At 46.4% G+C, this 15,590-nt stretch overlaps 1 protein-coding gene across 1 annotated transcript in view; it reads left to right on the forward strand.

Annotated features, from left to right (window-relative positions):
- The window catches only part of CC2D2A (coiled-coil and C2 domain containing 2A), a 117,900-nt gene that overhangs the window by 82,305 nt on the left and 20,005 nt on the right, over positions 1-15,590 (forward strand). Inside the window, exons 21-28 of the mRNA XM_023533927.1 lie at positions 323-415; positions 1,434-1,525; positions 4,841-5,008; positions 7,467-7,572; positions 7,756-7,865; positions 9,101-9,197; positions 9,647-9,745; positions 12,595-12,771. Coding sequence (XP_023389695.1) covers positions 323-415; positions 1,434-1,525; positions 4,841-5,008; positions 7,467-7,572; positions 7,756-7,865; positions 9,101-9,197; positions 9,647-9,745; positions 12,595-12,771 — 942 coding nt within the window. The remainder of the gene's footprint in view (positions 1-322; positions 416-1,433; positions 1,526-4,840; positions 5,009-7,466; positions 7,573-7,755; positions 7,866-9,100; positions 9,198-9,646; positions 9,746-12,594; positions 12,772-15,590) is intronic.

Below are 15,590 nucleotides of genomic sequence, written 5' to 3' on the forward strand. Positions count from 1 at the left end.
TTGGCTGAGTTGCTTGGATGAGCTTAGCATCTTGAAGTACAGCAACTGTTATATGTGAGGCCTCCGTGTCTTCCCACATGAACATTTCAAACCGTAATTACAGATTTCTCTACTACCCACACGGCAGTCTGACAGCTGACTCCAAATCGTAGACACGGCGTCCAAGATCAATTCTGAACCAAAAGTTAAGAGGAAGTTGGAGGAAACATTTAGAACCATAATTTATGACTTAAAGCAAGTGCGATAAATTCTTTCATCTCAAGAAAGGCATGAGAGAGCACTGGTACTTGAAAATCGTAAAATTATTCCTTTTTAATTTTAGGACTATGAGAAACGGTTACGAGACAGAAACGTAATTGAAACCAAGGAGCACATAGATACCCATAGGGCCACAGTAGCCAAGTACCTCCAGCAGGTAAGGAAAATTATTTTATACAGTCCTCGGAGGGAAAATAGCCAGCATCCTAAGAAGGGAGGTGGGAGGTCTTGTTCTTTTAAATTTCTGTGTGATGATCAACTCCTGTAGACTTATTTTTTCATAATTACACACATGAAATTGATTAATAGCTATCTTTGTCTTTTGAACCTATGAAGGCACTAGGATGTGTCTCAGTGTATTTTCAGTGGTTATCTTAAGTGGGGTATGATTACAAGGGACTCGATTTCCAAGGCATGATTTTCCTATTTGAATGCTTGCATAGTATTACCTTTGCAATGAAAAAGTTTTCTAAACCATACTAACTGCTCTGATACACTAGAAAGTGGAATGTCCTTTTGTCCACGCTTCCTCCTTCCTTCCTTCCTTCTTCCTTCCCTCCTTCCTCCCTTCTTTCCTTCCTTCCTTCTTCCTTTCCTCCTTCCTTCCTCCTTCCTTCCTTCCTTCCTTCCTTCCTTCCTTCCTTCCTTCCTTCCTTCCTTCCTTCCTTCCTTCTTCCTTTTCTTTAATAGATTTAACTTATAAGAAATGCTACAGTGACTACAGTACCTTTTCCTCATCCAATTGATCTACCTGGTGCCTAATGTATAAAACCCCAATTACGGCATTTAAGAGGCCCTCCATTTAGAGAATAATCAGGAAGTAAACCAGTCTGAAGAGGGAAAGAACTTAAGAATCCCTTCTGAACTGTGTGTGCTTCGAGGCTGGGCCTGCTTTTCGTTTACTCATTCATTCATTCAGCAAAATTTGACTGTATGTCAGGGACTCTCCCAGGCCCTGAGAATACAGTGGTGAACAAAACAGCTGCCTTTGGAGCTTGCCCGGTGAGCACAGCTGGCCGTGCGACAGTAGAGGTCAGGGACACAGGGAAAAGCGAAGGTGGGCCGGGTCGGGGCTGAACTAAGGTGACGTGGGGGTGAGGACGCGAAGAAGTGTAGGGAGTGAACGATGAAGTTCACAGAACACGATTCTAAATGAAACTTCTTCCTTCCCTCAGGTTAGAGAATCAGTGATAAATCGTTTCTTAATTGCGAAACACCATTTTCTTCTTACGGATTTGATAGTCGAAGAAGAAGTTCCCAATATCAGGTAAGAAACAAACCTTTTGTTATTTCCGATAGAAATTATTGGTATTGCATTCTATTCCAAATCTCATGTAAATATAAGATTTTTATCATTGTATGGTATGCAGCTGAGCCCCAAATAATGCTGGAAACTGGTCGAACTTAATCAGTGCCTAGCGATTCCATTAGTTAAGGGGGTCTCTAGGAGAACAAGTCACACTTGGTCCTCTCCATCACGTCCCAGAAGACCCCACCTCACCTCCCTCCACCGCCAAGTCACCGTCACCAGCCTTCGCCAGGCCCTCGTTCCGACCCAACTAAGTGTGACGGCGTTCCCCTGCCACATCTCCCAGTGCCGGACTTCCCACTGACTCTCCTGTCACGGGCAGCAGGGGTGGCTGCCAGTTAGCCCGCTGAGGTTCTGGGCGGCAGGGGGCGGCCAGCTTCCAGCACAGCTAGGAGGCAGAGAGCTGCTGTGTTAGGTGAGCAGCAAGGGCAGCCGGGAGAAACGGATGTTTACATAGACGCTGCAAATTGACTATATTTGCTCGATTGCCTCCCTGTCATTTAGAATCATCTTCAAATTGTCTCAATTCGGGGTGGATGCATAAAAGATAATAGATAACTTTCTATATTGGTGGTCTTGTGTGCAGTCCATTCACCTCATGTCCCTTTCTGTGATTAAATCTCTTGGTCCCAGAAAACATATGTTATTTCTTATACATGCGTTTCCTCTCCACCATCGAGTTGGAAAGGAAACAAAAAATTGAGCTGTGTCGGCCCCGATCTTTGGCTTTGCCTCCATTCACGTACGGAAGAGAGGCTGTGCCCACATGAGTTCATGCAAACCTTCTCTTTGCTCCAGGCCCAGAACCCAGTCATTGAATGTTTTTTTCAGTCATGAAAATTACACTTAGAATAGATGGTGATTTTTCATACTGTTTTTCCATTTCTTTTCTTTCTTTTTCTTTTTTCCGCTTTACTTTCTGCATTAAGTTCTGAAGGCTCGGGGTATGTTCTTTCTTCTTTTAATTTCAATTTGTTCTTGACTTTAAACTAAGACGTTTCTGTATTTAATGGTCCTAACCACTAAAATGTCCCCAAGCTGACCACTATGAGGGCAGCAAAGTCTTATGAGGAGCCAGCTCTGGGGGAGGGAGGACGCATTGACAAAGGAAGGGACGTGCTGTGGTATGGCCCCCTGGCAAAGGTGTCTCTCTGAGGTCCCCAGGTGTGGGTTAGGTATGTGTCCTGGCAGAGCGATGAAGCAGATGGGCTGTAGTTTGTGACAACGTAGATGGATCTCGAGGGCATTGTGCTAAGTGAAATAAGTCAGAAAAAGATAAATGCCATACGATCTCACTCATATGTGGAATCTAAAAGTGCCAAACTCATAGAAACAGAAAGTAGGATGGTGGTCACCAGAGGCTGGGGGGAGGTAGGGGAATTGGAGAGATGTTATTTAAGGGTACAAATTTGCAACTAATAGATAAGTAAGTCCTGATAATCTCATGTAAGCATAGTGATATAGTCAACAAGTCTGTCTTATAAACTTCAGAGTGACTAAGAGAGTAGATCTTAATTGTTCTCATCATGAAAAAGAAACAATTATGTAAAGAGACAGTGGTACCAGCTAATATCATGATGGTAATCATATTACAATATGTAAATATACCAAACCAACACGTGCATCGTAAATTTGCACAATGTTATGTCAATTTTATCTCAATAAAAATCAATTCAAATCATGAAAATAATAAAATGTAGATAATAAATCACACACACACAAAGAGATCTGCAGAAATGCAAAACGATGTCACCCTCTCGCAGTCTTTTTTTGTTTTGGAAAGGAGAGTTATTTTTCAGTTTTACAGGATGTTAGCATGCCCCGGGCTTATTCTTGTTTTAAATGAGTTCATAAAGTTTATGTAAATAGATTCTACGAAGAAGAAGAAGAGGGGCCGTGCAGTCAGAATGATCTGAGCTTGAACCCTGGGCCCCCTCCTCCCTCTTAGGAGCCTTCAGCAAATCGCATCACCTCGCAGAGCCTGTGGTTTCTTCGTATGCAAAACGGGGTAAACTTTATCCCTGTAAGGACTAGAAATATCATATGCAGGACACCTACCACGCTGTTTGATTCACAGAGGTGCTGACAAATGGTCACTGTTCTGTGCTGTGGGGGAAGACGATCCAGGGGACACATGGGAACAGTGGCTCCCAGGAGCCCCGCGGGAGCTGTCGTGCCACGTCGTCTCCTCGGGTGGCACAGGCCCTTTGGAGAGAGGGCTGCAGTCACACAGGCCACCGGGCCGTCCGACCCCACAAGGGAAGCAGAGGCGTGAGCACCCAGCTGAGGCTGGCTCTGCACAGCTGGCTTCGTTCTGTGCCGTCTGGCACGGTCGGCCACCTCAGCTTCCAGATACCAAGTCAGGGCTGTGTTTCTGTTTAGTCTCTGGGCCAGAATTTAATTATATGCTCCATGGCCTTTTCTCCCATGAGTCACTGACCGAGCTGCTTTCATCTTCCAGGAAGTGTTGATTTGACATCACCTCAGGGGATGGAGAGTGGGGGGGGGGGGGGGGGGGGGGCGGGGAGAGGTGAGAGAAAGACCCTCCTGTCTCCACCGCCTCCTCTCCCTGCAGCGTGAGCACTGGCATCATAATCAATGTCATCACCCAACAGTTGCTGTTCGACACCAGGAACCAGACCTGTGACAGGGCGCTTTGCACGCACCTTTTCGCTTAATCCTCTCGACAGCCCAGGAAGTGCTGTTATTATCCCCATTTTACAGATGATGAAACAGAGACTTAAAGAGGTGAAATAAATTGCCCAAGGCCAAAGAGTGGAGCCGGGATCCACACCCAGAGGGCGAGGTAGTCCAGGGAGCGCCAGGAAGGCGGTGAACATCACCTGCCATGAGAGGAGAGGGCTCAGGAGAGGGAGCGCCTTCTGGCTGAGGGGGCCAGGCCTCTGCCCTGAGGGCCAGTAAAACTGTCACCGGACTGAGTGAGGGCCCAGGAGGAAGGCGGAGGGAGGCACTGCCTGTGCAGCAGCTGGCAAGAGCGAAAGCGAGACAGGGAGACAGGAGACAGGGAGGGCCGGCCAGGGGCCAGAACACGCTACTCTTTCTCTGATCGGCCGCAGCTAAAATAAGGTTTAATCGTGCACACAGGAGGACCCCTCCCATCTTGGGAGAATTTCTTGATGATTTCCACCCTCCTTGGAAAGATGGGTTTTCAGGGGCCTGTGAGGATCCTTGGGGCACAGTTTGAGAAGTTGTCTCATGACTTTCCAGATCTTTCTTTTCCTTTGAGTCCTAATCCTGTTCTGTAATCATTAGCATTTTGGGCTTAAGCCTTTTCAAGCTGGCAGAACAAAAGCGACCACTGAGGCCAAGGAGAAAAGGTCGGAAGAAGGTGACAGCCCAAAACCTGTCCGACGGAGACATAAAGCTGCTGGTGAACATCATCCGGGCTTATGACATCCCGGTGCGGAGGCCAACAGCAAGGTGAGAGCCCGGGGCAGCCCTGGGTGGACTCTGCAGGGCCCCGGCCACGATCCCTTCGCATGGCCTGTCCGGTCCCGCTCTGACTTAGTGTTATCCTGTGAGACTTGGGCATTCTTGCTCAAGCCAATGCCCTCTTGGTTGCGAGTAACAGAACCAATTCAGTCGATTCAGGCCACAGAGGGGATTCACTGGACTGTCGCACAGAACTCAAGGGCAAGGGCACAGCCGAACCGGATGGTGGGCTGTAGATATGAAGACAGTTCCTCCGAGACACCACTGTCTCTCGCGCTCCCTTCCCTCTGTGGGCAGCTTCGCTCGTCTCCACGTGACGAAAGTGGTGCATCCTGGCAGGGGACCACCCACCCACCAAGTGCCAGCTTCTCGGGGGGAGCTTGAAGGTCCTGCTTGGGGTCAGGGGTAGATCCATGGTCTTACCACCTGTAGCCGGAGACAGAGGGTCACCAGGACTTGTCCTGAAGGGAGGAAACCGTCCTCAGAGAAGCAGGTGTGAGCTGGGCAGAAACCTAAAACGTCTGTGTCCTAGGTTCTGAAACGTACATGCCACGGGCATAAAAATGTGACTTCCGTTTTATCTGCTCAGAGAAATTAGGTATGCCTACTACGCTTCACTGCACCGGGGGCAATGGGGACCCCTCGACCACAGGCGAGGGAGCCTGAGTTTCTTATCCCCTTAGAGAACAGAGATGGAAGGACCGAGAACTAAAACTTCTTTCGGCTGGTGCACTTGCCGGTCAGTGCAGGAGGGAAGCCATGACTTATTGTGCATTCACCACGTCCTAGGCACTATGCGGGGCACTTAGGTATATACTATTCCATTAACTTCTCACTACTATCATTATCTACACTTTACTGAAGGGAAAATGGACGTACAGGGAGGGCGAGTGGCTTGTCCAAGGCCGTCCGGCCCTGTCTGATTCACCGGGGAGTGCCAGCCTAGACTTTGCATCTTCTTTCCTCCGAGTTCTCTCCTTTAAATTTATTTTCCCCTCCTCTCACCCCATTTTTTCCCTTTTTTTTTTTTTTACTAATTCTTTCACCCGTTACAGAGCATCTGATTATCATCAACTATTCCCAATCTTATTACTTATAGACATCCATGTCAGCTCTGCTTCTTTGAGCCGTAACCCAACCCTTGCACCTTGACTGCATCTGAGCTCAATCGTGGACTGAAAAGCTGTTCGTTCATTTGTCTTTTAAAAAAAGAATATAGAGGTGTTTCTCTTACTTTTGGTCTCTATTGATTTTTTTAACTGGTAAACAATTTCATTCAAATAATTACAAGGAAGTATAGTGGATCCTACGTGTTTCACATTGTAGAGTAGACTCATCAAGAGAACTCATGAATCAACTCTTAGACTAAGCCTGCCCAAACCATAATCCTTTACCCTCGCATCCAACTAAAAAGGATTTTCCAGCTCCCTTGCTGTACCCTTATTGCCCATGCCCATCCCTCTCGTCTAACGTGTACCCCAGTATAGTATCTTATTTGTTTACATGTCTACCATCCATTCTAGCCTGAGCTGAAGTGTGTCTTGTGTGTCTTGGTGGCCCCAGTGTCTGACACAGGGCCTAAAGTAGGATAGGTACTTACCAAATATTTGTGTAATAATGTAATCAATGGTGTTCCAAAGAGAAAAAGGTTTTCTCTGGCAGTTGTTATTAAATATTGCACTTTTATTGTCTCAGAGTTTATCTGAGACCCTTATCTGTGAAAAGGTGAGACACTCTAGTAGAAAGAGATAATTTATACTTCGTCCAGTAATGAATGTGAAATACTTGGTAAACTGTAAAGTTCAGAACAAACATGCAAGTGGATTGTTAGGATGAGGCGGAAAGTGTCTGGGAGGAGCTCTCTGGAGGCGACCTTCATTCATTTCTTTAAGAATAGCAGTGCTTTAAAAGAGAAAGAGGAAAAGCCCCACAGACCCTAACCCAGGCTAGGAATTCCTGACCTCCCCTTGCCAGTGGAGCTTCTCAGGCCCAGAGAGACGTCTTCCCTGGGATTTGTTGCTCAAGGTTCTTGGAGAAGGCAGGTCCAAAGAAAATACAGCGGGAAAGGAATCGGATGGAGACAGGACAGGCTGGTCGGGCAGCTGAGGATTCGGCTACCTGAGAGGGATCGAGGCTCTCATTCATGCAGGGAAAGGCATGTGCCCACTCAGGCACCCCCTAGGAGAGGCGAGAGGGCTCTTCTTTGTTCTCACTCATTCGTGTGGGTCTAGGGATAGAAGCTGGGGAGGTTCTGGTAATTACTAGGTGACTAGGGATGGCCAGAGCATCGTTGGGATGACTGAAAGCCTTCGGAAGTGTCAACAAGCTTAGAGAGAATGTCTGTCACCCTAGCCACCAGAGCCATACGCCTTTGGAAAAACCATCTGCTCAATATATAATTAGACTTGCCCTGACATTTATTTCTTTCATACATGTTCCCTCCTAGCAGATTCCAGCAGCCATCAAGATCTTCAAGGACTTTCAGCGAAAAGCGTGCTGCCTCCCCAACCACACACAGTCCGACCCACAGTGCTGACTACCCGCTCGGCCAGGTGAAACACCCAAATGCTAGATCTCTGCCTAGGATCTGATGCCTTATGTTTTTAAGAACTGCCTAGAAACTTCATAGTCTGATTTCTGCTCCGTTTTCTTTGGAAACATACTATTTAGTAAACATGCTAGGAGCAAAATGATTCAACTGCTGTGGACTCTTACAGTCTGCTCTTGATTTTAAGGTTTTAGTACGTCCTTTTGTAGAGGTTTCTTTTCAACGAACGATTTGCCATACGACGACGGCTGAAGGACCGAACCCCAGCTGGAATGAAGAGCTTGAACTCCCATTTCGGTAAGCGTCTTTTCCTCCTTAAAGAACGACAGGACACTCTGAAGAAACGTGAAGGACGCGGAGGCTCAGGTGAAAGTTTGTGTGGCTTGCGAGCTGGAGCAAGGGCCGGGAGTCCTGACACCAAGTGCCGTGCTTCCTCTCTTGCGCCACGACTGACGGCAACCGGAGACAAAGTGGGCAAACGTCCAGCTGGGGAAACTCGGGTTCACCGTTGGGACGCCACGCGCCTCTGCGGTCTCTGGCTACTCACAGCCCCAGCTCCCCGCTTCCCACACCCCGTGGCCCCCACACTGCTTTTCCTTTCTTCTCTGTCTCCCCGACTCTGGAAGCCTTAAGTAAATCTACAACTCCCTTGTTCCCGTAAATTATGCTTTTCTCTCACCATTTAAAATTTTTGATTAAATGATTATAGATATTTAAGACTCATCACTGCAGATCTTGAAGCAACCTTAGGAATTATCTAGTTCACCACTCTACTTTTGTAGAAAATAAGCTAAAACCCAAAGGTGGAAGGTGACTTATTTAAAGGTAAATAGTAAATTAGAGGCAGAGCAAGGATTAGAACTAGTTTAGTCGGAAGAGAAGGGCAGATCCCACTGTTATATGAGGAAATTGGAGGGCGAGTGCTCAGTAAAATACACGCAGTAGCCCGGAGGCCAGCCACGCCGGGGGCAGCCTCCTCGGACCCAGCCTGGCTGGACGTGGTGCCATTGTGTCACCGGAGATGGACGTCACTCCTGCCTCGCTTTACTTACCCATGGGGAAAGCAGGCGGGGTGCAGAGAGCATTGGACCGACCACAGAACGATAGGAGGCTTATGACTCGGGAATGGTCTGGTGAAGGAGCCTGTTTCGGAGCTCACTTGCGTGGGAAGTCCGTGTCCCAGAACGCGGGCTGCTGGGGACCTTGTGGGCGGCCCACCCGAGGAGCCTGGCTTGCCGGCTCCTGGCTCAGCTCACCGCGGAAGCGGACGTGAGACTCACCGGGACCAGCCAGCAGAGCGAGGGTCTGTCCCTCCACACGGGGCCTCCGGCCCGGTGCCCGTCCCCTCTGGGTGCAGGCACCGTGTTGTCATGTCCTTCCCTGCACAAGATCAGTCCTTGAACGGAAAGCCTGGCTTTTCATCCTCATGCCTATGCTCGGGCTTGAGTACTTTTCCAGTTTTGACTTTTGAGTGCTCATTATTTCTGTTTTGCCCATTTTCACGGTCCCTGGTCACGTGTGCCCATCTGCAGGGCCCCTAACGGGGACTACAGCACGACCAGTTTGCAGTCAGTGAAAGATGACGTGTTCATCAACATTTTTGACGAAGTTCTGTATGATGTCTTAGAGGTAAGTCTTGAGGAAAGATGTCTGTACTCATTTTCAAATCCTTTACCCCCTATACAGGTCCCCAACACGTTTTCCAGCTTTCTCATATTTGAAATGTTTGAAACTTGACAGATATAAGTGGGGAAAGGGAGAAGGGAGGAAGCCAAAGAGCTTTTTTAGTTTTCAGTCGAGTGTCTGCTGTGCTCCAGGAATTGTACTAGGTGCTTTTCATACTCTGTCTCATTTAATTCTAAAGTAACCCTATGAAGTAGATTGTTAAATCTCCAATTTATTAAGGGGAGACTGAGGTGAAGAATTTTGGGGGGTCACAGAACCATTAAGCGTCTGAACCAGAGTGTGACTTAGGTCTGTCACATTCGGCCAAACTCCCCGCTGCTTTCCAGCGGCCAGATTAATTGAGCGGATGTCTGGAGCTGTCAAACGATTACTGCCCCCTCTCCCTCCCCCAGGACAACCGGGAAAGAGGAAGCGGAATCCACACTCGTATCGAGAGGCACTGGTTGGGATGCGTGAAAATTCCATTCAGCACAATATATTCCCAAGCAAGGGTAAGCGTGTAAAGTCAGAATTCCACGGGGATGTGGAACGCCATCCGTGCTTCCTGTTAAAGCTTTCTTCGTGGGTATGCACCATCGACACTGAGAGACCCTGTGTGCAAAGCCACCCTAGGAAAGACAAAACCGCTACGTAAAGCCATTGATCTTCGGTCATATTCACACGGCTTATTAAAACATCATCTTCCTTGCAGTTAGTAGTCAATGTATGACTCTTCCAGTCGGAGAGTTTTTTAACATTTAAATCGCAGTGAAGGAGAAGTGGGACAAAATGGAAGCTTGTCAAAGTGACAAAAGTGGAGTGGATAGATGCCGGAAAGTCACGTGAGGAAAACAGGGCACTTGACGGCCCATTTAATCAAGCGCATTTCGTGAATGTGTTTAAAGACCTCACTGTCTCAAACATGACGAATGGTTAGTAGAGACTCGCTCAGCTAAGACGCCCGTCTTCACAGTGGACCGATTTTGGTTAAGGGGATCCATTAGGTTAACGACTCTTGAATGGCACTGCGTCTATTCTGGGACAGTTAAAGATTCTGAAATGGCGTTAACGTCCCCGTGTTAAGTCCGTGGCAACAGGAGGCTATGAGACACAAGATCGTGGCTAATCATAGAGTCTCCAGCAAGGCCAAGACCAAAGCTCAAGCCTCAGAGGCTTGGATTGGCTGGAATCTCAAAGACCATTTTTATTTCTCTCTTTGAAAACATTTTAAATTAAAAAAAAAATTTTTTTTTTTAAGCATACCATTTTGCAAATGAAACTGCCCATGTTATTTGCCATTGCTAAATTTCACATTTGGAGGGGTACTCAGAAGAAATTACTCTAAACCACTTCTTGATAAATGAATTTCCTTGACCATATCCTGCTAACGTCCATTCCTCCCTAGAAGGCACGTTCACTGAGAGTTTAGGTTCTGCTTGAGTGCCTCTAACAACAGGGAACTCACTACCTCATGAGGCAGTTTGTTCTCCTTCCAATAGCTCTGCCAAAAATTTCGTCCTTGAACTGTGCCATAACCTACGTGCTTCGCCCTAACTCCCAATCTCAGGTCCTAGTTTGGAGCTACACGTAACCAGTAGAATCCTGATTCAGTAATAATAACTATATTTATCTTGTGCATATCATATACCATTACTAGTTTATATGTCAAGTCAATTAAACCTCACGACAGCCCAATAGGCATTATCACCCCCATTTTACAGATGAAGAAACAGAAGACTAGACAAGTGAAGTAACTACTCTAATTCCAAAGCTGACGACAGAGTGAGGATTCAGCTTTTACCAACTTCCAACACGCTTACATTGTTTATCCCTGGAAAATGAGATTGGTAAAAAGAGAGAGAACTATTCAACTTTTTGGCTTATACATTTCTATACTGCTTTTGAGAATGGTGTTATTACAACTGTCATTTAAAAATTCTGTCCGACTCCAAAGCTCATGCTCTTAAATGCACCCACATGGGACATTTGGTAATGTCTAGAGACATTTTTGGTTGTCACAGCTAGTGGGGGTGTACAACTGGCATCTAGTGTGTTCAGGCCAAGGATGCTGTGAACAGCCTGTGAGCACAGGACAGCCCTCCAAAGCACAGAATAACAACTGTGCCCAGGTAGAGAAACCCTGTCTTGAATCTTTACACTTTAAATATTTGGAGTTGGTGCCCGTCCCCTCTTGTGTCCCTGTCTCTTTGACCGCACAGATGTGCTGTTATTTTAGCTGTGCTTCATATGGCATTGCTTTTTGTCCTCCTTCTCTTGTACCCTCTGGTCTGGCTGGTTACAGGCCGTGGGGGAACGCCAACGATGCAAGCGAGAAAACAAACAACCGCTCGCTTAGCTCCTTCCTAGAAGGCATCGTCACTGAGAATCTAAGTTCTTATTTCTCCTAAGATACAAATGCCACCAAAGACTATAAGAAAAACTTGACGTATAGAACTCAAATGCCAGCTCTGAATAGTTTTATAGCACTAGATGGTCTTTAATAAGTGTACTGTTGCTCTGACTTTGCAAAAGTTAAAAGTCCTGCCTTTTTCAACCTCTGCATAAGTTCGGTCATCTTATACAAGTGGCTTGTAATCCATTCAGCCCACATTTATTGAGCACCTGCTGTGTATATAAAACACTGCTATATACTGGGGAAAGGAGATACAAAAGGGGGTGAAATATGGATCCTATTTACAGAGAGCAGTTACCTAAAAGAAAATTATAAATATGTACACGGGTACAATGTGTCCGTGCAAGAAATGAAAGAAACACACTATATGGGAGGCTGCTGGAGATAACAGAATGATTCATGAAGGTGAAACCATCTGACCTGAGCCTGAAAAATCATTTAAATTCTGAAAGGTGGAGATGGGAAGCTAGGGCATTCCAGAAAAGTGGCTGGTTGCCAGCCAGCACTTACTGAGTGCGTAACTACATTTTAGGCATTTTTCTTAGTGTTTCACATCTATTGATGCACATGTAACTTCAGAGAAGCGTAAACCGAGGCACTTGGAGTTCAGTCCAGGGTTCGAACCCGGGCAATGTAGTGTCAGGATAACTTGCATCACTAGTCCATGCTCTGCCAAATCAAGAAAAGAAGACGGGAAGCAGAGTCCTTTCTGTGAGAGTTTAGAGAGACCAAGCTGGAAAGACAGGGTGGGCCGCGGATGCCGGGGTGGGCCGCGGATGCCGGGGTGGGCCGCGGATGCCAGGGTGGGCCGCGGATGCCGGGGTGGGCCGCGGATGCCGCAGTGGGCAGTCTTTGTGGAATTGGTCAGAGGACGAGGTGTTGACACCTGCTTTTGAACTTCTGTTGGAAAATGACCGGGACGTTTACCAAGTTGCGTTTTCTTTGCAGATTGATGGGACGTTTAAAATAGACATCCCCCCAGTTCTTCTGGGCTACAGCAAGGAGAGAAGTGTGATTCTTGAGCGGGGTTTCGACGCCGTCCGAAGCCTAAGCGACGGCTCCTACATCACCCTGTTCATCACCATCGAGCCTCAGCTGGTTCCCGGGGAGTCGGTTCGAGAGAAGGTAACTGCACACACACTGGAATCTCACTGACGTTGACAAAAACGTGAGAAATGTGTGCGGGGCCATGCTTCTGTGAGCTCGGACCGCGAGGCACGAGCGGCCTCTCTTCAGGGTCCACTTATTCCTCTCTCAGTTCGGGCAGAATGAAGGAGAGAGGCCAGCCGTGAGGGTCTGTATTTCCATCGAGCCCATGATTAGGTCGACTTGAGCTCTTAGGCAAAGCAAAACAAATACAAACACGCTCCGCTTTTAGGAGAATGTTCTCGGTGGGAAGCAAACCAAATATGACAAACCAGAAAAGCAGACTGCTCTTTTATCTTGATATTTATTGGCAAGCATGCCAAAATTCGTTTCCGTATCTGACCTCATGTCCCTGGCTGTGTTGTGTATGGAATCGCTTCACAGGATTATAGGACTAGGTGACCTCCAGGGGTCACCTCGATTCATTTCAGCGCCATCGGACAGAAATGACTAAGTATGGGCACAAGAACTCTAACTGTGAACGGCTTTAGAAAAGAAGCATTTCCACAACCTCCATTTGTTAGCATCTGTTTCTCATCCTTCGTAGTCGGGAGGCGCTGTGTCCGGGTGACATGCTCGTGCAGCATGGAGGGACACTGCGCTCACGGGGCTTGGGAGAAATACCAGTCATGACCTCTGATTAGCGTAAGCTGACACAGTAATCACCACCACCCCGTACGGAGTTCACACGCGGTCCTGAGCGCTAAGTCAGACGTTAGCCACACGCGCTCTCCTTCGACACTCCCAGCTGTCTCGTGAGGTGCGTCTCCAGCTCAGAGATGAGGAAAACGAAGCTCAGCCTATCCAGGTTCGCCCAGGCGGTAGATGGCAGAGCTCACCACTAAATGTCTGTCCGACTCTAAATCGTATACGTTCAGCAGACATTTACTGAGCATCCTCTATGTGACAGGTGGATTTTAGGCACTGGAGATACAGCAGGCAGCCTAGAAACGCAGATAAAAATTCCTCAAAGTTCGCATTCATGTGTAAGGCCAAATGGATAACTACGAAGCTTTACCGCATATATAATTATGCTGACTCCGCTTTGCCCGTGGGTATTACACGCAGATGGAGGTTTTTTGGGTTTTTTTAATGAGCACATTCCTCCGTTTCTTTCTCAGTATTATACTTGGTGCACAGAAGAAAATACTGTTATTTCTCATTTGCAAGGCGTTTACGGAGAACATGAGGATTATTGGAAAAAAATCTACTGAAATTCACATTAATCTTATATGCTAGTCTTTGTCACTAAAGTTGTGACACATATGTTCTCTAGAAAACATGTTAAAACATATGCATTTCGAAATATTTCTATAAAGGGAAACGCATTCGGAATGTTTTTCCTCATATGTAAACTCAAGAGGAAGCCAACAAGCATGTTGACAGCGAAAGATGCTCCCAGACAAAAGATGATTTTGTAATTTCTGTGTATTCTTAACAGAAGAAAAAGCAGTCAGCAGATGAGCTTCCAAAACCTGTGACAGTTGTTTTGTCTGTGACCGTGGCTGGAAGGATGAAATCAGACTCCTTGACACTTGGCGCACTTCAAGGGCACTGACCTCTGATAGCAGAATTGTTAAGAGGCCCCCAAAGCTCTGAAACATAGTTCTCAAGTCTCCCAGCCTTCCTTCCTTAAAGCCAGATACCTAGGCTGACCTTCGCTGCCTTTGGTGGCATCTCACTGCCCCATTGTGGCTGTAGGAAGCATTTCTCTTAGACCTCTCAGAACCCAGATTCTTAGGCGTCTTTTAATAGGGAAGGCATATGGACTGACAGGCCCCCAACGTCCTGAACACGCAGTGGCAGGAAACCCCACTAAGTGCTTCCCCTACAGATTATTCAGGAAAGAACAGCCCTCGCCCTAAAATAACAGGGACCCAAACCTGGCCTTGTTTTTCCACTTGCAGCAACTTCCAGAATTAGCGGATTTGTGTTCCCTCCACCATCACCCCACAGGGAGCCATTCTATATGATTTTGTAAAGGTATTAACTCACAGAATTTTCTAAAAAATTCGTAGCAACTCTTGAAACGCTTATTTTGGCATCCCCTACTTTACGTTGTCTTGGTAAAAAGTTTTTAAAAAATAGATTATTTCTCTTAATAAAGTCTTCCTCTTGTTTCTTTTCTTTTTTCTTTCTTGCCTCTGAGAGATGAGTGACATGCTTAGAAAGGTACCAAGTATTTTGTTTTACCATTCATCAGTCAATAGTTATTAGGCTTTAAAGCTGCTTTTGTTCTCTGCCGCCTTATGAAAGCTGCTGGATCCTAATGTGTGTGTGTGAGCCCTTAGCAATGAACTGCAGATGTCTGCGGTTCCATGCAGAATGTTCGGCTTTGTCTTCTGGCCCATTTCATCTTGTCAGGAAGACGCTTATTTAGCTGTGAATCTAAGAAGTCATAAGTCTGACGTCACCTGCATGCTGGGAGTGACATCCACTTGTTCCAAATCCATAAAACCCATAAGCTGCTTCTTAAAGAGACAGTGTGTCTGTGACAATTATTTCTGATCAGTGGAGCTATCACAGTATAGGTATTCAAAGGGAGTATAAACCCATTCACCTTCCTGTAAAACCAACATAAAAATACGTATTAAACTATTGCTTGGTCTCAGCAATCAGAATAAGTACGTCATAGTTTAATTTTCATAGGTTGTTTTATTAATCCAATAGTTTCTAGATGGCTACTTGCATTAATAAGCAATCAGGTACTTTCTTTCAATCCTGTCGAGTGTCTCTTAAGTATTTAATAAATCTATCTAGGTTATAAATTTTTAGGTTATAAACATAATTAAATAAAC

Source organism: Pteropus vampyrus, unplaced genomic scaffold (genome assembly GCF_000151845.1).
Source record: "Pteropus vampyrus isolate Shadow unplaced genomic scaffold, Pvam_2.0 Scaffold5, whole genome shotgun sequence".
In the NCBI taxonomy this organism is placed as follows: domain Eukaryota; kingdom Metazoa; phylum Chordata; class Mammalia; order Chiroptera; family Pteropodidae; genus Pteropus; species Pteropus vampyrus.